General features: G+C 40.6%; 1 protein-coding gene across 1 annotated transcript; it reads left to right on the top strand.

Moving 5' to 3' along the window:
- The first annotated feature begins 14,639 nt into the window (after nucleotides 1-14,639).
- On the top strand, nucleotides 14,640-21,483 carry LOC117504558 (4F2 cell-surface antigen heavy chain-like). Its single transcript, XM_034164009.1, has 11 exons — nucleotides 14,640-14,759; nucleotides 16,004-16,225; nucleotides 16,316-16,500; nucleotides 19,237-19,410; nucleotides 19,553-19,647; nucleotides 19,739-19,866; nucleotides 19,990-20,099; nucleotides 20,202-20,401; nucleotides 20,497-20,574; nucleotides 20,662-20,875; nucleotides 21,244-21,483. Exons 2-11 carry the CDS (start codon nucleotides 16,029-16,031, stop codon nucleotides 21,381-21,383), a joined length of 1,521 nt encoding a protein of 506 aa, XP_034019900.1. The 5' UTR covers nucleotides 14,640-14,759; nucleotides 16,004-16,028; the 3' UTR covers nucleotides 21,384-21,483.
- Nucleotides 21,484-25,441: the final 3,958 nt, after the last annotated feature.

Here is a 25,441-nt window from a genome sequence, read left to right as displayed (position 1 = left end):
ATGCTACAGACATAAATTACAGAACAATTCACAGAACAACTCACAAAACGAATATACAGGAAATGCTGTTGGTGCACAGGACAGGAGGGTCACCAGCACAAATACAACTCCCATCTCTGGAAGGAGCTGCACCTTAAACAGAGAGAAAAAAATCAGGCATCAGAAAGACAAGAAATACTGTATAATTTGCCAGCATTAATCAACAAGAAAAACAGAAGAAATATGAAGGTGATCGCCGGCCACTAGCCCTAAGCTTCACTAAAAGAATTTAGGTAAAGTTGAGGCCGCGGCACACTCCGTTTCCTAATAAAATGAATTAAAAGAGTAAAAAGCATAAAACAAAGCTATACCAGTATGCTAGCCATACGAAAGGGAAAATAAGTGTGTCTTAAGTCTGAACTTGAAAGTCTCCACAGAATTGGACTGTTTTATTGACACAGGGAGCTCATTCCACAGAATGGGCACGATAAGAGAAAGCTCTATGACCTGCAGACTTCTTATTCACCCTAGGGACAGTCCTGCACCCTGAGAACACAAAGCCTGGGCCGGTACATAAGGTTTAATTAGGTCAGCTAAGTAGGGAGGTGCCAGTCTGTGAACAATTTTATAGACTACTTGAAAAAACCTAACTATAACCCCTAACCCTTATTTTCAGAAGATATGGTCATCAGAAGTGCTGGTGGTCCATCCATCCATTTTCAATGCCCACGTACTCCATCTAAGGGTCATGGAGGGCAGGAGTCGATCTCAGTTCTCATAGGGCGTAAGGCAGGGTACACCCTGGACAGGACGCCAGTCTATTGCAGGCCAGAAATGCTGGTAGTTAGAAAATCATTTGGGTTTTCATCAAAAACCTGACCCTAACCTTTACCTCTAACTGTAACCCTTATTTTTAGAAGGTCCCTTGGTCAGAAAGCCCGGGAATTAGAAAATCCTTCGGGTTTTCATCAAAAACCTAATCCCAACCTTGCCCTTAATGCTAAACCTTATTTTCAGAAAGTCCTTGGTCAGAATGGTTGGGAGTTAGAAAAGTAGTTGGGTATTAGTTGAAAAACCTAACTATAATTCCTAACTTATTTTCAGAAGGTCTGTTCATCAGAATGCCAGTAATTCAAAAATCATTTGGGTTTTCCTCAAAAATCTAACCCTAACCTTTTCCTGTAACCCTAACCCTTATTTTCAGAAGGTCTGTTGATCATAAATGCCAGTCAGGAAAAAATATATAATTTTAGTTTTAGTAAAAAAACCTAACCCTAACATTAGCCTTAAACTCTAAGTCTTATTTTTCAGAAGGTTCCTTTGTCAGAAAGCCAGAGAGCTAGAAAATCAGTTGGAGTTTAGTCAACAGATCTAACCCTTGTCAGAATACCGACTGATTAGAAAATGAGTTGAATTTTAGTCAACATAAATAAATGAAAATAACATCCTAACCCTGCTGGGCCTTCTGAAAACAAGGCAGCTTTACTGTGTATGTACAGTACATATCTGCAGTCAAGGCTTTGCTTGAAAATTAAGAACATGAGACTACTCCAGAGGGCGCTGTAGTTTCATAAAACCTTTCCAATGAATCTGACTGAAGCACAGTTTTATAAAACTCCCCAAAACTGGAATAAAAAATTGTCCAGTAGAATGCTTTAATTACCTAAATAATATCTCACAAATAATGATCTTAACCCTTTCTCCTCTATCCACATGCTTGCAGATGAATGAACATACCAATAACCTTGGAACTCAATCAAAGTGTTCTAAAATGGGAAGAAATACACGAAAGTTTGTGACTTATCCTGTTCTAGACAATACTACAAAGAAATGACCAGGAAGTTCTGAGTGTACAAACTTATTGTCTAACAATCGATAGATGTTGTTTCCAAAGATATGGAATGATTTCACAGAAGTTTATATTCTGGCAGGGGGGTGATTTTCTTTTAAACATTTATTTTATGATATTTTATCAAACCTTCTCTGACCAGGTGGTGTATTTTTTGTTTTTTCAGGAAGCAGCACAAAGGTTAATGTTTGTCATCACCACTGACAGTTGCTGATTAATTTGAAGGGAAAATGTTCAGTAGATACAAATGAGATAAATCATTAATTTCAAATAACCTGTTCAGTTGGTTTGGTTTTTATTTTGGGAGAAGGCAACAATCTGGTTTAATTTTTGTTTAACACAATCAGACCACAAGATAATAGAGGGTCGCATTATGCAAAATCTATTTTAAACCTCCATTTAATTAATTTATTTTTTGGTTAAATATGGTCATAGTTTCATGTTAAACATGCCTACAAACTTCAGTTTTTCATGACACCTCATATCAGAAGTACGTTTATGATCCCTTGTGTATGTCTTCAAGACCACAGTCCATGGGAACATCTGCCACCATATCTCCAAAGCCCTTTGGTACAAACTAATCTAACTTGGTACATGTGTTGCCCTGCAGATGGCAATCACCATAGCAACACCGAAATGACCTGATTTGCATGTTAATTGGGTCATGGTGTCAGTGGGTGCAACAATCACATCTTGGCTCATAGAGAATATATTAATTAAGTAAGGCACACGAGGTACCAGAACAGTACAGTACACTTATTGGAAAGTGCCTGTTGGTTTTGTAATCACTCCCCCGATACTGGTTGGTGGGCTGCAATGAAATTCCACATGTGTGAGCATGATCACATATCTCAAGTTTGAGATTAAAATGAGCTTTGGTTGTGGCAGCACCAAACACTGGAAGTCACTTTATTTAAGAACACATATACAGAGAAGATTGATAGTTATGTAAATGTTTAGAAGGAGGCAAAGTGACTTTTAAAGTACACCTGCTTAACCAAACAGTCCAAACAGATTCAACTGAACGCCAGAGAACATTCACGTACATGGCAGTCATTCATCTCATGACTTCTCTAAAGCCAACTAGCTGTAAAAGTGACAATTTAATTGGGTTTTTTTTTAAGAGATTGTACTTCAGCACTTTGTTACCACTATGATGGATGTTGTGTTTTCATTGCCAGTTGTCTGCTGCTTTAATTTTTAGCTAGTTAACAAACATGTGCACCAGTATAAATTAAATTTGAGAGTTGGGGTGTGTACCAAGAACAAAATTCACAAAATTTTGGTGTGGTTTCAGATCCTGGGGCAGGCAATTCCCCCCACATTTGTCACAACTCCCATTTTTTTTCTGAACAACTTTTTCTCTTATTATGTCATAAAGTAAAGTTATAATTCTTTCTTCTTTACACAGGGGATATCAGAAAGCAAATCTCAATATTGGTGCTTCATGGCAGAGAAAAACCCTGGGATTCTTGTGATAAAGAAAAAATGAACTTAGCTTTATGATATTACAAAGCCATTAAGAACCATGAATCACAAAGTTACGATACACTGCTGAGGTGAGCACGTGGAAGCTAAATAGAAAAAGATTTAATTTTTTTTTTTCCCTGTTTGTTGTTACTATGTTCATTTTGATGGCCCCTTGTTTTTTTACTTCATATTTTTAAAGAATTTTTTCATTCTGTTGCAGATATTTGTTTTTAATTTGCAGTTTAAAAAACAATTTTAAAAACTGCATGAAGATGCTTAGATTTTTTTTCCCCCTTTTTATGGTGTCATAAAACAATACATAATGTGTTGTGGAAATTGCGCCAGGCGAAAGAGATTGACAATTTCAAATTTCAACAGTGCATTTGCATGTCACTTTATTTCACTGACCTCATTCACATACACACACACACAGACTTTATAAGGAGCCACGGCTAACCTTTGTCTGCACCTGCTACAATGCAGTGAGTGATCAGAACCTGAATACACATTGTCAAGACAGTTTTGAGAACAATCAATTGTACATCGCCCCACGGGGGTCCTGCCGGAAAAGCAGCAACATGCACGTCTCACCTTGGTAACATATGTAAGGCAATATATCATCCACGCAGGGGTCCTGCAGGGAAAGCAGCAATGCACACATCTTGGCTTGCTAACATACGTAAAGCAGGGAACACAGTGCAACTGCAAGTGGTGGAACATTTACATGTGAAACAGGTTTAACATGTACAGCAGGACACACATTGTAAACACAGGTGATGATCTGACTTGGTGAATTATTTCTGAACAGTACATTGCGTGCAGCACGTGCATCACAGTGTAAAAACCCAAGGGCGGGACTGCACCACATCCAGTCTGACAGTCGTTAATTACGAGGTCTGTCCGTAAAGTATCGTACCTTTTTATTTTTTTCAAAAACTATATGGATTTCATTCATGTTTTTACGTCAGAGATGCTTGAACCCTCGTGCGCATGCGTGAGTTTTTCCACGCCTGTCGGTGACGTCATTCGCCTGTGAGCATTCCTTAGGAAGGAGTGGTCCCGCCCCCTCGTCAGATTTTCATTGTCTGGAAATGGCGGAATGAAAAGGACTTTTTTTCCATCAGAATTTTTTCAGAAGCTGTTAGAGACTGGCACCTGGAAACCATTCGAAAAATTTATCTGGCTTTCAAGTTGGGACATGTCTATCTCGGCTTTCAGTGCTTACCAGTCGAGTGAGTATAAAAGAACTTGTGGAGAGCTGGACATGTCCCAACTTGTCCTCTAACACGCCGAAACGGAGGTGTTCCTTTGTCTCGCTTCATCAGCGAATCGGTCGTGACGCGCGAAGCCTCCGCGCGGCTTTCCATGACAAAATCTCTTGTTAAAAGTGAAATCTGCCGGAAAATGGCTGATGTCCAGGTCTTGTGATAACCAGAGAAAGAGCACACGACGGTCTCGTATCCACAGAGCCATCAGCTTAGAAATGATCCAGTGGTTTGTGCCGCGTCGTCGCAGCTCGCAGCGCGGCGCACCGACCGTCCTTAAAGGGGTCCTTAACCCTGTAGTTAAAGTCCTTATTCTCTGTGAAGCCCGTAAAATTTTCACTGAAAGCCAGATAAATTTTTCGAATGGTTTCCAGGTGCCAGTCTCTAACAGCTTCTGAAAAAATTCTGATGGAAAAAAAGTCCTTTTCATTCCGCCATTTCCAGACAATGAAAATCCGACGAGGGGGCGGGACCACTCCTTCCACAAGGAGTGCTCACAGGCGAATGACGTCACCGACAGGCGTGGGAAAAACTCACGCATGCGCACGAGGGTTCAAGCATGTCTGACGTAAAAACATATGAATGAAATCCATATAGTTTTTGAAAAAAATAAAAAGGTACGATACTTTACGGACAGACCTCGTAGTGCTTGTTTTGCTCATAATATATCTCACAAGAGTCAAAGCTCAAAGACTTTCCACACTACGCTCCTTTTAGTCTGTGAGAGAAAATGAAGCCAAATTCTGATTTGGAAAACCAGTTTGAAAGACCCAAGAGTAAATACAGAGAAAAATACACAACTGAATATGTAAAATCTGGTCATTTTATTATAAAATAATAAGTTAACAGACATAAATACAGTTTCACAATATGAATCCAAGTCCCTGTGATGTAAGAACCTTTGATCTTTAATTATCTTTATGGCGCTGTCATCTACTGGTTTGTCTTTTATTCCTGAAGTAGACTTTGAATTCAAATACAGTACAGAGTGGAACTGACAGTACCTTTGGGGGAAACTTGAAGTTGTTCATGAGATGAACAAATAAATCACCGATCATAGTTTTTTATGTTGTAAAGAATGCAAGAATGATCAAATTTAGGTGGAGAAAAGACAACAACCTCCACTAATTCACTCAGAAGCAGAGGAGCGCCTGTTTCCAGAGACCCAGAAACAATGCGATGAAAGTACCAGGACCCCAGATAAACCGGTTTAAACTGGTCTAAGTTTGCCCTCCCCGCGAGCTTGTGCTGTTGTGTAAAATAAACTCTCTCACAAGGTCCAGACAGGAATTTAGAGCGTGGCACTTTATATGTGCATGTTCCTGCAGGCCTGAAGAATAAAAATTCAAATAAACTAAAATTCTGGGAATCATATTTTTTTAAAAAAGGTGAGTTCTCTGCAACACAGGAGCAACTGAACATTATTTCAGACATCAGTTGCATTGATATGAATGTACTGCAACGCTTTTAGCTGCTAGAATTCTGTAACTAAATGAATCTTCTGTCCTGTTTCAGGGGGAAAAGCATCCAAACTGTGCAGCAGCTTTGCCCTCCTTTCCTCCGACTCTCTTTCTTTAAGGCCAGGTTTGAATGTTACCGCCTCCTGCTCTTCTGAACAGAGTCCTCAGCTCTTTTCTCTTCACGCTCGGGTGTTGTTGATGAGTTTTCAGAACATTTTTTAGATGTTGGTCGGTTTGTTCTGTAAGATAAGGCGGCTGCACGTTGTGTGCAATGAGTCCTTTCGTAATCGAGGGTGTATCTCATTTCAAGTTTTCAACTCATCAACATGTTTCTCCATCTTTGCATTTGGCTCCCCCCCCATTTTCCCACTTATTTCTTCATCTCACTGTGATCATGTCCTGGGTCTTTCTTGTGTCCCAAATTCACAGACAGTGTGAATGTTCACCCCAGCAGTCGAGCAGCCAAACCTATATGTGACAAGCAGCCCTGGTTCAAAACAGAACCAGATGGTTCATATTTGAACTACAGTGGGAGGTGCCAGGATCATGCATATGTTTGCTTGTGGCTTTACTAACATCAGTCTTATATAGTGGACGAGGAGCCATATTTGCCTTCATTTGAAGTCAGCAGCTGATATTTTCTCAGCACACAGTTCTAAATTTGTGAGGTTACATGATCATGTTGCGCAGTTAATAGAGGTTGAAAAACAGCTGCGTTATAAAATGTTATCATCACAAACCTACAAATAGACACACAGTTGTCCATAAATGCTGATTCAGACCATAGATTCAGTTATAGAGAGGGTCCACAGTAAGGGGTCATGTTGGTTGACACTCCTGAATTTTAAGTAGAGAATTTAAAGTTACAGCGCGTTTGTTTACTGGTTACTCAGTGGAAATGGAATATTTTTCAATTTTCAATTCAATTTCAATTTATTTTCATTTCCATAGCACCAAATCACAGCGGAGTTGCCTCAAGGCGCTTCACACAAGTATGGTCTAACCTTACTAACCCGCAGAGCAGCAGTGGTAAGGAAAAACTCCCTCTGAGGAAGAAACCTCAAGCAGACCAGACTCAAAGGGGTGACCCCAGACCCGGCGCCACGAGGGGGCGTTTGGGGGCGACACCCCCTCACATCATCAATCCTCGGATGTGAGAGTTATCAAAAAATAAAAATTAAAAAGAAAGAAAAAGAAATCCTGGAACATATAGCAAAATATTAGTTATTCAATAATATCACGTATTTAACAAATAAACCAAATGAATTAACTAAAGTAATTAATTTTAAAACAAATGGATATGGCATGTGTCTGTGTTCAAGCAATTTGATAGGTTGAGGGTTGCGCTTGTCAGTGCGGCAGAGGGCAAGGATCCTGAGTCCAGCGATTATGGCAAGGTGGACGAACTAAAGCATGCTCGATTTATTCAAGCAGTGTTTGTTATGTGTCGACGCGGGTTGAGGAGCGGACCTGCGTCTGACGGAACCCAGCGCTAAAATAACCAGAAAGCGGTTCCAATAACAAAAACAATTTATTTTTTCACCCTCTGGTGCATAATAACGTGAAGAAACTAAAACAGCGTCATTCTGGTGGAGTGAAGGCTGGCACGCTCTCCAGCGCCCAAAAGGATCGAAGCCCGGCGCTTCTGGACTCACTGTTACCGCCAAACACCCCCCAGGTGGACACGACAAACCGACTCTCTGCGAAGGATAGAAGAGGTGAGGTAAGTCAGCAGTTACAACTAATATCCTTCAAAAGACACACACTATCAGCAACACATTCAGGTCTGTATTTTAAGCTTTATGCAAATGAGCAGCTTCTCACAATAGGTGGAGGATCACTTGTCCGCACGCCACAGCAGTGAGAAGCAAGCTGCACAATTCTCATCACAATTCAAATATACTGCGTAACAAAATACCAAGTTACTATCAACAAGTAGTCAAACAATTAATCACCTCTGATGTGTACTGACAGCATGTGTCCCTCACCCTTCCTGCTTCACAGGCTCGATGTGTCAAACCCAGGCGCGGTCCTCAGCGTCTCACAAACGAACATCACAAGGTCGAGTTCCCGGCAATTCTGCTTGAATCACACATGGCTTAAATGCAGAACGCCATCTAATTATCTGCTTCAGCTGAAAGTCTTTAAGGTTGCATGTGAGCACCATCCACAGGTGCTGCACATGATGTTGATGAGGGTGAAAGACTCTTCAGCCAGCACCTTCTCCACAGACAAATCAGTTTTCATGCCACCTGGAGAGCAAAGAAAAGAAAAGAACACCAAAATGTCCAGCCACACCCCCCAACACACAACAGTGTTAGAGCTGGAGTTCCTGGGATTTGTCGAGTCCACCAAGCAAAAGGGAGATCATGCAGCACGACTCACTTGGGGAGGGTGTTAATGCTGCATTTACACATAATGACGACAAGTCACGAATGCCACGAAGTACACATTCTTGGCCGCTGGTCATGGTGTCAGGTGTCCTCAGGAACTGTTGCAACCTGTTACCACACGTTACGATTAATGGCATGTGTTTCTGGAGAATTATCAGGAACCAATACACACGGTCAAGAATAGTGTTCCATGTTGTTGCGCGCTATTGTGCGTAACAGCGCATCGTTAAGTTCTGTCATGTTGTGAACGAGGTGACCTGACTCCACACACACACCCATATTCATCCAACCGAATTCGGATCGCTCCAGTTTTTCAGAAGAACTTTGTGACTGCATGCGTAGTTGGGCTCTGTGCCATGGAGTGGCGCACATGCCCAATTGCGCTGTGTTTGCGCTTGTGATGGAGGGCTGTATGTGGGGTTAATCTACTGTCTCGTGTCATTTCTCAGATCAGTTGTTGGTTTGGTTTTGTGGTATGCAGGAGATCACTTGACCGAGGGTCTAGATGTTCAAATAATAATAAAAAAAATACTGTCATCACTCTTTACTCTTACTCAGTCAGTATCTTACAACGGTGTAGCCTAAATACATGAGCTTTCCAGGAGCGCACCCAATTCATTACGCACGCTCAGAGGCACGTCCCCTCCGGTGCACACTTTTTTGGGGGGGGGGGGGTCCCCCGCCCCCTGTGATAAACTCATCGCCCCCTTAATATTTTTTTTCTGGCGCCGGGCGTGGGTGACCCTCTGCTTGGGCCATGCTACAGACACAAATTACAGAACAATTCACAAAACAGATATACAGGAAATGCTGTTGGTGCACAGGACAGGAGGGTCTCCAGCACAAATACCACACACATCTCTGGATGGAGCTGCACCTAAAACAGAGAGAGAGAGAGAGAGAGAGTGAGAGAGAGAGAGAGAACAGAATTAGGTATCAGAAAGACAAGAAATACAGTATACTTTGTCAGCATTAAACAAGAAAAACAGGAAATACTAAGGTGATCGCCGGCCACTAGCCCTAAGCTTTAGTATGGCATTTATAACCACCTGTTTATTGGTGTAAAATTACCAGCACCAATTAATCAAAATATTTTAATAAGCTTAGAATGAGCTCTTCAACTCCTGTCCCAATGACCGGAAGCTTTGAAATATGTTCATACATCAATGCAAACCAACCAGTTTGACATATCCAGAATATTTAATCAGGTCTCCAAAGTTAAACCGTCTGATGGAGTGGCACAGAGAAGGATTTTCTACAAAGAAGATGGGAAATTTCAGCTACGGTTTGCCAGAAGGTGCATGGGAGGCTCAAGCCGAGGTTTGAAGTGTTATTATATGAAAATGCTTCTCCATGCGGCCCACCATAAAGCTCCACAGCTGGTTGTACAACCAACAGATGTTTCACTCAGCAGTTTCTCCAATCCTCAGATGCTTGTAACTTCTTCAGAGTGGTCATGGGTTGTCTTGGTGGCTTCCCTCCCTTCTTGCATGCTCACTCAGGTTTGGAGAATTGTCTATTCCAGACAGCATGCATGACTTTTTAAAAGCTGTTGTTGCAATAAATCAATCAATGTAAGTTACACTTTTATAATGTATAACCCATAGAATAACTACTGTAGTAGTACTACAGCATCTCCCTCCAAAAAATCTTACTTCCAAAATCTTCCGTCAATGAAATGCACTTCAGCAGAAATGAACACCCTCTTCAACACACAGTACACAGTGATTGATTATGATCAAAAATTTGCAAGTAAAAGACAGAAGATTGATTTGCTGATTAAAGTAAAATGGATGTCATCAACTATTCATCAAATGTGAAATGCCTTATCATTTATCATTTATGACAATCCAATCAGTACTTACTTGGTGATTAAATGAGCCCTGATACTGTGAATGTCCTATCTAATCCTGTCACATGATTGACTCAGGCGTTGTCTACCCATCGTTACTGAGAAACAACATTGTTCAACATTGTGAGTAATAATTTTATTGCAGTATATGAGGTGAATTCAAAAAGTATCCAACCTTTGGCTGCAAAAAGTACAGTTACTCATCTGAGGGTCTGAAATCCTAATGTCCTTCAAAGTAGTCTCCTTGGGACTGCACACACGTCTCCCAGTGGTTCTGCCATTGTTGGAAGCATTTCTGGAAGTCCTCTTTTGGAACGGTGTCCAGCTGGGCCGTCGTTTTTTTTTCCTCATGATGTCTTCTCACAACGCAAATCGAGACCCTTTTAGGGTTGTTTTCATCTTGAGGAACAGCCAAAAATCAGACAGAGCCATGCGAGGAGAGGAGGAGGGAGCCTGACGATTCACGGGAGTGTTGTGTTTGGCCACGAAAATCTGAAGCAGATGAGCAGAGTGTGGGTGGGTGCATTATCATGATGGAGCTGCCAACTTTTTGCCAGTCACAGATCTGGTCATCTGCGTAACATAGCATCACAAAGGCAACGTAGGACCTCCCGATAATATTCTTTATTAGTATTTTGGCCTTCTGGAGCTTACTCATGATGCACCAGCCCACGGGAGTAAAAGAAAACGGTAGGGTAGGGTAATATAAGTTTATACTTCTGCTGACTCCTTTTCAAGCATAACAACATAACATTACAGGGAAACATATGCCCTAAAATCCAATGGACATTGAGCTTGTTTGAGAATTACCTTGGAGACCAAACATTCTGCACAGTCAAAACTATTCCATTTATTGATCATATCACAATCTGTGCCCATGTGTACGCTCACATAATTGTGCGCACATTTTCTCATCCAGATTCTGGGTTTTGCTTTTGTTCTGGTTTTGGTTTCCCTGTTTTTTGTTGAGTTTCCTCTGTGTACTTCAGTGTGTGGGGGGGTTTTGGCCAGGAGTTTTCCCTGTGTGATCCTCCTGCATAACCGTGTTTGTTCTGTTTCCTTTTCTATCTGTGTTGTTATGGTTCCCACAGCGCAGTGTACAGTTTCTCCTCTGGGTTTTATTTTCAGTTCTCGTGTCTTCATATTCTCCCCTTTGCATTGTTGTATCTTCTCTTTCTTCACCGTGATCTCTGGTTGTTGTGTTGAAGCTTGGACACTTGGAGAGGTGTTTTGGTGTATCTTTAGTTTTTACTTTTGCTTTAGTGCACTTCATCACTTTGGTGTTATTCCTCACACTTGTCTCTTTTCTCCACACCTTTTGTGTTGACCCTTATGTCCCCTCAGTAATGATAGTTTATTTAACCCTCAAGTTACTGAGCTATTTTAGTGACTAATACTAACCCCTTAACGCCCGAATTTATATAGCTATATATAAAAAAATGTTTTGTGTGTGTTTTTGCCTTTAAGTAGATGGTAAATAATGTTGAGATTATTAATTTCACTTTTGCACAAAAACTAAATAGTAATATTGGGTATTCTGGTAATGACTTTATGTTATAATGTTATAATAATAATGATGGTATGTTGCAAATTTATGACAACGGGCATACAAGTCAGTTTGGTGAGTTGCATATTTGAGTCAGAGATTGTAGCATATATGCGACGATGGGCGTTAAGGGGCTAATACTGTTTACTGTACTCTGGCAAAATAATTTCCTTTGGGATAAGTAAAGTTGATCTTTATCTTTACATGACTGAGTGTTGTCATTTATGATCCCTTTGACTTTATGTTGGAATACATCTGTAAAAATGATTGTTTTAGGGTTCTTCACAGTTAGTGCACTCCCTAATATAGTTGTCCATCATCTAATGTAGTAAGGCATTGAATTCAATATTTATTTTATTAAAAAGTAAGTAAAAAGCAAACACTGATTACCTTGTCTGTTATATCGTGTAAAAAGCACAATACCTTTATTCCTTTGAATTTTATTTCCTTGCATTTTATGTCTGTGCATCAAAAATGAAAACAGTACATCATAATAAGTAAATTTTAATTGAGTACAATATGTATTACAATGTGGTAGGATAGTTATAGCAGCACAATATTCCATAACGATTCTATATCAGGGTGGTTTGACATCTCAGATGTACGATCTTCACTCTCTGATGCTCACTCATCTCCTTCAGTGGAGCTATTTTCATCCTCACTCTGGACATCAAGAGTCAGTTTCAGTGCTTGTGGAGCTGTAAATCTTATCTTGCTATTCTTGGTCTGTTGGCCAAGCTTCCCTGCAAATCAGTAAAATATAATGATGGCAAATTACAATACCATCTGAAGCTATAATGTCAAAAATCTAATAGATCTTCCTGGTGTCATAAGTGACCCCACACAAGTTTGGATTATAGTTCTTCTTTGCAAAATTCTTTGAGCACATGCAGGACAAATAGATTGACAAGATTATTGTAGGAAACGTTTTTCCCACTTGAATTTAGGGTGATAACTTATACCTTAGTTTTCTTTCTGTCCAAGGTACGAACGACATCAAATAGGATTACAGGATTGACGGTTCTAAACCGCAAGGGGCCGGACTGATTCTGAGATACAAGGACTGAAGCAGATGCTGCAGTCTGCATTTGAAAGTGATCCTGTCACAGGAACAGGCCCACTGGCGGCGTGAGGAATGTCGGATGACCCCTGCCTGTGATGTTAACCCCTGCGTGGACTTCTCATCTTATTTAAGTCCACGCAGAAGTCCATTATGCTGTTTGATTTCCTGTTTTCTGTTTGTTCAGCTGTGTAAAACTTTGAAAATCCTTGTAATTGTTAAAATGGCCAAAGCAGTGGGTTACCCCTTTGAGTCTGGTCTGCTTGAGGTTTCTTCATCAATATCATCAGAGGGAGTTTTTCCTTACCGCCGTTGCCTGGGTGCTTGCTGTGTGCTTTTATCCAGTCTCCTGCCTGTTCTTACATTGTCAATAAATTGTGCTTAACTAATCTTTTTTTTATGTCCTCTGCTTTGGGTCTTTATACCCAGAAACGAGCGTGGTATACTCTTCAATATGACTGAATAATTTTCAAATTTTGATCCCTGTATAATCCCTCATTGACCTCTACCTGGCAACAGCCACCCTGGGATGGCTACCATATTTTTCCACCATGTCCCTATATAACCAAATTACCATATCAAAGGTTTTGCCACCCTTGGTTGTACTGACCAACCTATTTGGCCGACAGAGTAATTGCACTGGAAAATACTGGAAAATTTTCAGTTCTAGAACAACTGGGTGTAGAGTCAGGATTTGCTATCACAAGTCAACTGTATCCACCTTGAAGTGTAGTGCAGGCCTAGACCAGCTCTCAAAGCTGATAAGCAGCTTGACCTACTGGGAGCTTTCAGCTGCTTTGCAGGTGGCATATTGGATGGTGTTTCCCCACTTCCTTGAAACATCAAGTTTAACTTCCTTAAATGTGATTCTCAACTTATGTCAAATTGAAACCTAACGACAAGTCTGCTTTTTCAAAACAAATGAACACACATTAAATCATAAACTCTCCAAATAGCTGTGAGAAAACATTGTGCTTGACCCAACCCAAACTTGTGTCAGGACTGGTTATTCCTCTGAACTGGGTCTATTGTTTGTTGCTGAAGAACTGTACTCAGCATGAGCTTTCTTCCAGTCCTCATTAGTCCTGATTCTGGACTATTCGCATCCGATGACATTATTCTTCACCATTTCCTGTCCATGCCTTTCTCGTCGGGCTTATCAAGAACAACCCTTCGCTAGTTTGTGTCATACTACAAAATGTCTTGGGTGGGGATGGATGGGGGAGGGGTAGTCCTTATCCACAGGGGTACCCCAAGGATCTGTGCTTGAAACACTCGGCTTTTCTTTTTACGATGCTTCATCTTCCAACATTGTTCACCCAAAGGTTTGCATATTTTTGCTCCTCTCTGTTTATCCTTATCACTCTCTAGAGTTCCTGCATGGATCCACATTTACCTTTGGGGGATCTAACAATTGACTCGAAACTGTCACCTTTAACTTTCTCTGTAAAACACTGAGCTTCGGGCCAGTCAATCAAGCAGTGTGACTTTTGCTGTTTTCTTTGCAAACAAGGTTGCCACATATGTTTCACTTAGCATGAATCTGTAGCGATTTCCTGCAGTCCTCTCCCTCACAATGAAAAAGAGTCGGATTAAAGGTCAAATGTTGGAACACCAGCACTCATTTTAATCAAAATGCAAAATGACGTAAAACTGTACCGTTGGAAAGATAATTTTGGTTTTATTGTGTCTGTCTTTACAGCATGTGCACAAATAGAGGCACGTGATTGGTCAGACAGCGCTACACAGAGCGCGCTCATTGGCTGCATTGCCGGGGTGGGCGGAGTCGGCCTGGTTGATGTGGGAGGGTTATTATCGCTGGATAAAGGTTGAGGAAGAGTAATAAAAGCGGACGGAGGGACGGATTTTACGCCGGGTTTCGCAGGTAATGTTGCTTTTAATACTACAGGCAAACTGTGAGAATAATTTTATGAGACGAGGGAAAGAACGACACGGTGTTTTATGTCTCTGTTTGCAGATGATGTCAGCACCGCGTTCAATTTCATCAGTTTTAGATTATTTCCAATTTTAACTGCTTTATTTTATAAACGCGTTTGTTATACATATACATCCTTCTTTAAACATGCTTACGATGCCAAAAAAGTAAAGAAATCCGACAGTCAGTGAAAATAATAAAAATAATAACAGTAATAATAACAGCTCTTCTGGTGATTTATATCTCATGTAAACGTAAACGGATATTTTAAAATCAACATTTATTATTCACAATTACTTTTTCCTAGGAGAAATTTAGTGCATTGCGGCGTTATTTATTGCTTGCACGGCTCGTAAGAAAAATGCATTCTGCACAGAATTATATAATTATTATTACAAAATTATAATAAATTAATAAATAATCGGCACCGGATGTAAGTACATGAGACGTATCCCTAAACGTCAAGTCTGATTGGCTGATCCTCGTCACGTGGCAACCCTCGCTTCGCGAACACGATCCCAAAACGACAAGAAGTTGTTTCCCCCGGCGGATCCAAACGTTTTTTGTACCTCTTTATTTTGTACCTCTTTATTTGTGCGATGGTTGCTGTCAAATTTATGTTTTGGGACACGTGTAGCCACTTAGTAAAAAAAGACATAAAAACAAACGCCAACTCAACGCCGGCTGTCAAATTGGCCGCAGTGAGACAGCACCGGAAATGGTATTAACACTTAGTTCCCTCCAAAGTAAAAAAAAAAAGTAACAATAAATTAAATAAAACCGCCCTGCGTTATGATGTTACTATCGGAAAAAAGTGTATATTCTAAATATAAAGCATATAAAACCCTACACAGCAGGTCACAAATAAAACTCTTACTGCGAAGGCCTAGTGCATACAGTAGCTTCAGAAATTATGCAAGAGGCAAGTGAAATTTCATCAGATACCTGTTGAGTGACAAATAGGTAAAGGGGTGGGGATACTGTTGGGTACAGGTAAAATGTGATAGGTTTTGTAATTTGTTCTTTGGATATCCACAACAGCTGAGCTCACACAATCTTTGGCAAACAAAGTTCTAAGGTCAGGCATCATCACTGAGCTGGAACCTCACCTATATTTTATTTATTTATTTGACTGAAGACAAACGGAAATCAAACTGGTATTTTTCTTTTTGGCCTCGATACAATTTCTACAGAGATCTACTTCAGATTAGGACAACCATGAATAAGGACACCGAGATTGACATGAAAGACGTGGAGCTCAATGAACTGGACCCCGAGAAGCAGCCCATGACTGGAGACGGTCAGGCAGCAAGTGGAGAGAAGAATGGCAGCATCAAGCTGAAGATTCCAGAGGATGAGGTCGCATTCACCGGCCTGTCGAAAGAGGAGCTGATGAGGGTTGCTGGCACCCCGGGGTAAGAACTGCCAGACCGTGAAATGATCCACCCTTGATTGTGAGGTAAAATCTGATTTTCTAAACCTCCCCTTATTTGTTTTCTGTATAGGTGGGTGCGAACCCGTTGGGTGCTCCTCATCTTGTTTTGGTTGGGCTGGGTGGGCATGTTGGCCGGGGCTGTGGTCATTATCGTCCAGGCTCCACGCTGCAAACCCATCCCTGAGATGAACTGGTGGAATGAAGGACCCCTGTACCTGATCTCTGATCTCCTCACTTTCTCAGACGGACTCAAAGGTATTATATTTTATCAGAAAAAAACAAAGACTCAGACATGTTGCGTACCAGCTGGCGTGCTGTTATGTCTGGTTGTGACTGCAGAGTTGGTCAAATACAGTTTACTGGTTTCCTGACAAAATTCCCAATTCTGACCCTAAATTCAAAGACTCACTGGCAACTTGATTAGAGTGGGACCTCATGTGAATAAACGATCTAACTTTGCGTAATACAGACAAATTCATAACCTTTCTTATTAGATTTATACTGCTTTTATTTCAATGCAAGAATATACAGTTTTTGGTTGCTCGTTGGGTCTTTAACACACCATGTGCTCGCATACTGAGTGACATTAGAACAGCTGAGTTCTGTGAACTGAGGATCTGTGAATTTGATGCGAGTTCAAGATGGCGCTGAGCCAGCCTGCTTTACGTAGTAGGAGGTTCAAGTTCCCAGTCTTCTGGAATGCACCATAAGCCTCGTGCCCAAGGACAAAGCTTGCTCAGCTGATCAGATAACCAGACTGCTGACATGACTGCTGACCCCCCCAGGTCCAAAGATCCGACGAAACCCATGTGTCAGTTCATCTATATCTTTACTCACTGAGGGGGAAGGTTAATCACATGAATGAAAACAGTCTTTACAGCCTGTTTTTTTTTTTTTATTTTATTAATTATTTAATCAAATAACACAGCCCTACCTTAAGTCTCTCTCTGTGAAAAGTACAGTTGTGAACTGAGTGCTACAGTGCATCCAGAAAGTATTCACATCATGACGCAATACGACAGTCGGACTCTGTGGAGACTTTTAAAGCCAGGCTGAAGACACATTTGTTTTCCCTGTTTTATCATTAGTATTTTATATGATTGTGTGTCTTTTTTTGTTTGTTTTATTTATTTTACTTCTTTTACCTTTTTATGGTTACATTTTTTTATTGTGTTTTAATCTTATTTCATTTTATTCTGCTTTTAAATGTTTGTGAAGCGACTTGAGGCGATTACTCGTGATTTGTCGCTATATAAATGAATACATTATTATTATTATTATTATTATTATATCACAGTTTCCACATTTTATGTTACAGCCTTATTCCAAAATGGAGTAAATTAATTTTTCCCCTCAAAGATTTACACATATACCCCACAATAACAATGTGAAAAAATACATTTAGAGATTTTTGCTCATTAATTAAAAACAAGAACCATGTACATAAGTATTCACAGCCTTTGCCATGAAGCTCAAAATTGGGCTCAAGTGCATCCTGTTTCCACTGATCATCCTTGAGATGTTTCTACAGCTTAATTGGAGTCCACCTGGAGTAAATTCAGTTGATTGGACATGATTTGGAAAGACACACACCTGTCTACATATAAGGTCCCGCAGTTGATAGTGCATGTCAGAGCACAAACCAAGCATGAAGGCAAAGGAACTGTCTGTAGACCGCTGAGACAGGATTGTCTCGAGGCACAAATCTGGGGAAGGGTACTCTCTCTGTGGAGACAGGAGAACCTTCCAGAAGGACAACCATGTCTGCAGCAATCCACCAATCAGGCCTGTATGGTAGAGTGGCCAGACGGAAGTCACTCATTACTAAAAGGCACATGGAAGCCCATCTGGAGTTCGCCAAAAGGCACGTGAAGGACTCTCAGACCATTAGAAACAAAACTCTCTGGTCTGATGAGACAAAGATTGAACTCTTTGGTGTGAATACCAGACGTTGTGTTTGGAGGAAACCAGGCAACATCCCTACAGTGAAGCATGGTGGTGGTAGCATCATGCTGTGGAGATATTTTTCAGCAGCAGGAACTGGGAGACTAGTCAGGATTGAGGGAAAGATGAATGCAGCAATGTGTAGCGACATCCTGGATGAGAACCTGCTCCAGAGCGTTCTAGACCTCAGACTGGATCAGCGCTTCACCTTTCAGCAGGACAATGACCCAAAACACACAGCCAAGATATCAAAGGAGTGGCTTCAGGACAACTCTGTGAATGTCCTTGAGTGGCCCAGCCAGAGCCTAGACCTGAATCTGATTGAACATCTCTGGAGAGATCTGAAAATGGCTGTGCACCAACTCTCTTCATCCAACCTGATGGAGCTTGAGAGGTGCTGCAAAGAAAAACGGGAAAAACTGCCCAAAGATAGGTGCACTAAGCTTGTGGCATCATATTCAGGAAGACTTGAGGTTGTAATTGCTGCCAAAAGTGCATCAAAAAAGTGTTGAGCAAAGGGTGTGAATACTTATGTACATGTGATTTTAGTTTTTTTATTTTTAATAAATTTGCAAAAATTTTAAAACTTTTTTCATGTCATTATGGGGTGTTGTGAGTAAAATTTTGAGAGGGGAAAAATTACTCTATTTTGGAATAAAGCTGTAACATAACAAAATTTGGAAAAAGTAATGTGCTGTGAATACTTTCCAGATGCATTGTATTCTTAAAAAGTGAGTGCACTGCGCTTTTCATTAGGCCTTGGGCAGAATTCCAAAATTAACATGTGATGTGGTTGTTTTCACATAAGGACCTTCTTGTGCTCTGACTTTACTCAGCTGGGAAGGGGGAGTGGGAATTGCATTCACATGCCCCGGCCTCCTGTAATCAGCCTAAAAGAAAAAAACAACAACAAAAAACCAAACACAAAAGCAATATTCAGTTCCCAGACTATCGGAATGCCTTGAATACTTCTTCTTAACCTTTGGCCCTGCTTACTCTAAATCTCAGTTTTAGCGCCACAATCCTTAAATCTCTGTGTCCATTTAGGTGTTGGGTCAAAGCTGGATGCCATGTCACAGCTAAAGGTGAAAGGTCTGGTTCTTGGCCCTCTTCACACGGTCCAGGCTGACCAAGTAAACACCCTGAGACTGACGGACATCGACCCAACCCAGGGATCAAAGGAGGAGCTGGACGCTCTGCTACAAGTGGCGCACAAGAAGGGTAAGGGGGAACATTTTGAGAAAAAGGCTGAAATTAGTGCATTTACTTGCAGGAAATGGAATGCCTCCATCTAGTGGTCATGTAGGGAACAGCAGCAGGTTGTGTTGACTGGGTTTTGTTTATTGTTTTTTCCACTGTTTAGGAATCTCTGTGGCTCTTGACCTGACTCCAAACTATGAGGGATCTTCTCACTGGTTCACCAGTGGGGATTTTACAGAGGTGCTGGATCAGCTCAAGGTAGAACACCGTACAGTACGATGCTCCTACATTCTGTGAGTGCTTCAACTTGGACCCAATCAAAGTCAAATCTCTAAAATGTTTTGTTCAGGCTGCAGCTGAGTATTGGTTCAGCGCCGGTGTTGATGGCATCAAGCTGTCAGGCCTCAACACGCCCTCCGATTGGTCGAAGGTGCAGGCAGTTGTCCAGGGTAACAGCACTGAGAACTCCCAGAAGAAGTAAGGGTTCTTCTTTGATGGACAAGCTGGAGAGCAGAGTTGCATTAGTCAAGTTTATTTAAGTGAATGTGTAACATCTGGTGGATTAATTTAATTGCACACAAACCTTTCTCCTCTTCTCAGGCTGTTGATGGGTACAGTTGAAGGCTTTCCAGTCTTGGAGGTGCCTCAAGTTGTCAATACCTCTGGTGTGGATCTATTCCTGTCTGACATCCTTGTCGCAAATAACGAAGGTCAGCTAGAGTGGAATTATTTCCACTAATCTGTATCAAGTCCTTCTGCCTGGTTTTTATTTGTTTTGAATTTCTGTCAACAAAATGTCTGTTTCGTTACAGGTGGGGCGCTCATCAAAATCATGGACGCCCTCCACACTCAACACAGGAATCTGGGATGGGGACTTGGCGCCGTCCAAAAGGACCACATGTCTAAGCATGCAGGAACTCAGGCACTGATCCGACTTTACCAGCTCCTGCTCTTCACCATGCCCGGGACGCCAGTGTTTACCTACGGAGACGAGATTGGCCTTCAGGCATTTGTAAGCTGTTGAGACATTTTTCTCGAAAAGATAAAAGTTCTCCAGTAATTCCGCTCAACTTACAGCTGATGTCATGTGGGCTTTGGTGTTTTCAGGATACCAAAAATCCCACAATGCTGTGGGATGTAGACAAAGAACCTGTGGAAGGAACTCCCGTCAATGAGACTGCTGAGGTGAGACGGAGAACAGTATGAGTTAGGACACAATCTGTCTGCCTTCACTTTAGTAAACCAGTATCTGCACTTTGATGCCCCCTACAGGCTCAGCGTAAAGAATATCTAGCAGTTAAGAAATGGTTCAAAAGCCTCAGTGAACTGCGAGGGAAAGAACGTTCTCTCCTTTACGGCGATTACTACCCTCTCCAGTCGTCTCCCTCCACGCTGTCCTTCCTCCGGCAGTGGGACCAGAGCGATCGGTACATAACGGCTGTCAACTGGGGCTCGGAGGCTGCGACGCTCTCGCTGTCACCACCAGGCAAGTTGAAATCCACGTTGAAGGTTTTATGGGAGTCACCGGCTATCCAGATGTGGAGCACAGCGCTAATTACACCTCAAATTGTCATGGTGCATTTGACTACTCATGGGTCTTCTTGAAGAAGAACATCTGCTTGTAGTGCTACCATATGTGGTTCTGCTAACTGCTAGCTTCACATGCTAACTGAAGTTAATGCTACCGATTGCTCATGCTAAGTGCTGTGTAAAATCAACAGCACAATAGAATTTTAAAATCGGGCATTGATTTATTTGTTAATCTTACCAGTATTCAACTTATGGCTTTGTTTGTAATTTTCTGTAATTTAAGATAGAAATTTTTTCTGATTTTTGTTTTCTGCTCTCTTCCAGGTGGGTTGGAGCTGCCGGAGCAAGCCAAAGTGAAGCTGTCCACCTATGAAGCTCTGGAGGTGGATTCCACAGTCAGTCTTGAAAAAATCACGCTGGAACCCGGAAATGGGGTCTTACTGCAGTTCCCCTACACCACTTAAAGGTGGCAGTAAACTCCAGAAAAGCTGTCTGCATATTAGGCCCATTTTAAAATGAAACAGTACTTGGTCCTATAGGTGACACATTTGGGCAGAATAAAAATTAATTTGTATGAAGAGACCAGTGAGAATTCTTTAAATTCTGGTTTTATAGATTTATTTTATTCTTTTAAACACTAATTTCTTACATCAAATCATGACTCAGTCCTGCTTTCAACAGATCAGACCTTTTTGTTTTAATTGTTTTTTTGTTTTTTTCAAAATTCTGGATGTGAACATTCCTTTCTTCACACATTCTGTTGTTTTTGTTTTCGGTAACAAATTTTAGTACGTTTTAGGACCAGGTTTTCTTTGTGTCATGGATTTTTTTTGGTTTGTTTTGTTTTTTAATGTGATGGGTGACTGTAATCAAAAGTCAGAGGAAGAAAAGAATAAACGGTTGTGTCCCTGCTTTCTGTGTACTCTTACTGTTTTTGTGTCAGAGCTTATTTAGTTGTTGTAGTTTTGCGTCGGAGTTATTCTTGTTAAACTTGACTGTGCCACTGAGACGTTCAGTTTTCACACACAGGTGTGTGTATTTGTGTCACAGATGTTAACAGAGGAAACACGTCTATTTTGTCACCGTACGTTTATCTCTGCGTTACATTCGACTGTAAAATGAACGTGTATGTTCACGAAATGGGTCATAGAGTCCCAGCCACAAAAATTAAAAAACCAACATATGTTTAAAATTGACAATGAAACAGCGTGTGTAACCTTGTGTGTCTACTGTAGTGTACTAGAATAATGGTGAAATCACTCTTACTGTACACATTGTATCTGTAACAATCACTGAGTGGGTTTGAACTTTATCTGAAATTATTTCTTCTAAATTGGGTCACTGGTGGAAAAAAGTTGGACATAACTGTGATGTAGAATTTACCTCCCTAATAAAACCTTTTTGATTAACTGTAGATATTAGATGTTCCAAATGTATTTTAATGTTTTTTTTATTATTTTACATCATTACAGTTCACAAGTTTTATTTATTTTATTTTTAAATTTTTTTGTTTCTGCTGGAAGACAGTACTGCTTGGCATAGGGTGAAATATTGTGTAATCTTTTGATTACTAAGCATATTACATTTTTATGTATAAAATAACATGCACATGTACAGATCCAACTACCCGACATTACAGACATTTTCTCCAACATCAAATGGTCCAATTGATAACAAATTTTCTTTAGTTTTTTCATTTTTATGTGCACCAGTGTCAAAAGCACATATTTTAGTATTTTGAAATTTTCTTTGTAATACTATTTAATATTGCAGTACGGCTACTTTTACAACACAATAAGTGTTCAATGTGCTGTTGCAAAATTGCCACTAGATGAAAGTAACTTTTAAAAACAAAAACATTTTTATGATAATGCACCTATATTAAAACGTCACTTATTACACCATTTAATGTTTTTATAATGGCCTTTAGATTGAATTGATTTCCATTTCTAAAAATACTTTTTAAGACAACAGTTTTCATAATCCCATGTTTCTCCTATTTTTTTTTTCTTCATAATTCCAATATTCCCTCAAGTAGAGATATGCAGTAAATTGATTTGGTAAAAACACAAAATCACAAGACTGAAAACTTGTAAAGTTTGTGCTCAGAAAATGTATGTCCCAGTTTGGATAATGGATCTCTCTTGGATCACACCGACAAACACGTCTTAATGGATTTTTTTCGAGCTCTGTGATGTCATGAGGTGACATGTTTAAGAGATCAAAAGATATCTTAATTCACGAAAAAAGACTCAACCCAAGCATCATCTACCTTTTCAGTTATCAGGTAAAGTCGAGGTGTAATCACAGTGCACGCTTTCATTAGGGTAAATTCATGTTATTTGGCTTTAAATTTGGGTGTGTAGGCCTTTGTGACATCACAAGACATGGTGAGATTAAAGTCATAATTCTGGGAGGAAAAGTATTGATGTCATGAAGAAAAAAAAGCAACACTTTATAGCACAAATCCAACTCTACTGAAAAATTCAGTCCATAAACCTGTAAACAAAATGTAACTTTGACAAGGAGACATGAAGTAATATACAGTGGTAATCAAAAAAAAATATTTTTTTTTATTTATTTGTTTTTTTGCTGTATGTTGAATTTTTGTGCTCAAGTTTTAAAATTTGACAATGATGCTTCATGTCTTTGTTTTTTTTTTTTCTTTTCTTGAGTTGAAACTTTCGAACATTTTTACTCCGGTGTGTAAGAAAATACAGTAAATGTCAAACAGTCCCGTTTTGTGATAATACGCGGCCGCCGTGTGGCTGTGGTGTCAGAGGGGAGGTTTGAAGTACAATACCGGGAATCAAAACCCGTCACGACACTTCTGTGCTCACCCCCACGCCGCTACGAAACTCAACCACTGGCTCATCACCCACTGCCATGCACACTCATGACTGGCTCTCAGTCTGAGTGTGACACAAACATCCACGTGTGACATCACAGTGACCTGAAGCTAACATGACCTTTCAGCAGCTTTCACATCGAATAGTTTTCACAGCCAAGTGAGTCCAAATGCATCAATTCAACAAATCACACAAAGCACTTCTTCAAATGTACGCGTATACATTGCATCTGGAAAGTATTCACGGTGCTTCACTCTTTCCACATTTTATGTTACAGTCTTATTCCAAAATGAATGAAATTCATTTTTTCTTCAAAATTCTACACACGATACCCCATAATGCCAATGTGAAAAGCAGTTTTTTAAAAGAATTTTATCAATTTATTTTAAAAAACCCCTAAGAAATCACATTTACACAAATATTCACAACCTTTGCCATGAAACTCCTTGAGGTGTTTCTACAGCTTAATTGGAGTCCACCTGGGTTAAATTCATTTCATTGGACATGATTTGGAAAGACACACACCTGTCTACATACGTATAAGGTCCCACAGTTGACAGTGCATGTCAGAGCACAAACCAAGTATGAAGTCAAAGGAATTGTCTGTAGACCTCTGAAAAAGGATTGTCTCAAGGCAGAAATTTGGGGAAGGGTACAGAAACATTTCTGCTGCTTTGAAGGTCCCAATGAGCACAGTGGTCTCCATCATCCATAAATGGAAGAAGTTTGGATCCACCAGGACTCTTCCTAGAGCTGGCTGCTTGTCTAAACTGAGTAATCGGGGGACTAGGACCTCAGTCAGCGAGATGACCAAGAATCCGATGGCCACTCTGTCAGAGCTCCAGCATTCCCCTGTGGAGAGAGGAGAACCTTCCAGAAGGACAACCATCTCTGCTGCAATCCACCAATCAGGCCTGTATGGTAGAGAGGCCAGACAGAAGCCACTCCTTAGTAAAAGGCACATGGCAGCCAGCCTGGAGTTTGCCAAAAGGCACCTGAAGGACTTTCAGGCCATGAGAAACAAAATTCTCTGGTCTGATGAGACAAAGATTGAACTCTTTGGCGTGAATGCCAGGCGTCATGTTTGGAGGAAACCAGGCACCATCCCTACAGTGAAGCATGGTGGTGGCAGCATCATGCTGTGGAGATGTTCTTCTGCAGCAGGAACTGGGAGACTAGTCAGGATTGAGGGAACGATGAATGCAGCAATGTACAGAGACATCCTGAATGAAAACCTGCTCCAGAGCGCTTCTTTCAGCAGGACAATGACCCTAAGCACACAGCCAAGATATCAAAGGAGTGGCTTCAGGACAACTCTGTGAATGTCCTTGAGTGTCCCAGCCAGAACTCAGACCTCAATCCAATTCAACATCTCTGGAGAGATCTGATTGAACATATGGCTGTGCACCGATGCTCCCCATCCAACCTGATAGTGTTTGAGAGGTGCTGCAAAGACGAATGAGCAAAACTGCTCAAAAGATAGGTGCAACAAGTTTGTGGCATCATATTCAAGAAGACTTGAGGCTGTAATTGCTGCCAAAAGTGCATCAACAAAGTATTGAACAAAGGGTGTGAATACTTATGTATACGTGATTTCTTAGTTTTTTTATTTGTAATAAATTTGCAAAAATAATAATAAAAAATAACTTTTTTCATGTCATTATGGGGTGTTG

This window comes from Thalassophryne amazonica, chromosome 23, assembly GCF_902500255.1.
Source record: "Thalassophryne amazonica chromosome 23, fThaAma1.1, whole genome shotgun sequence".
Classification (NCBI taxonomy): Eukaryota; Metazoa; Chordata; class Actinopteri; order Batrachoidiformes; family Batrachoididae; genus Thalassophryne; species Thalassophryne amazonica.
The sequence above is the reverse complement of the archived record's forward strand: the minus strand, read 5'-3'. Positions and strand labels throughout refer to the sequence as shown.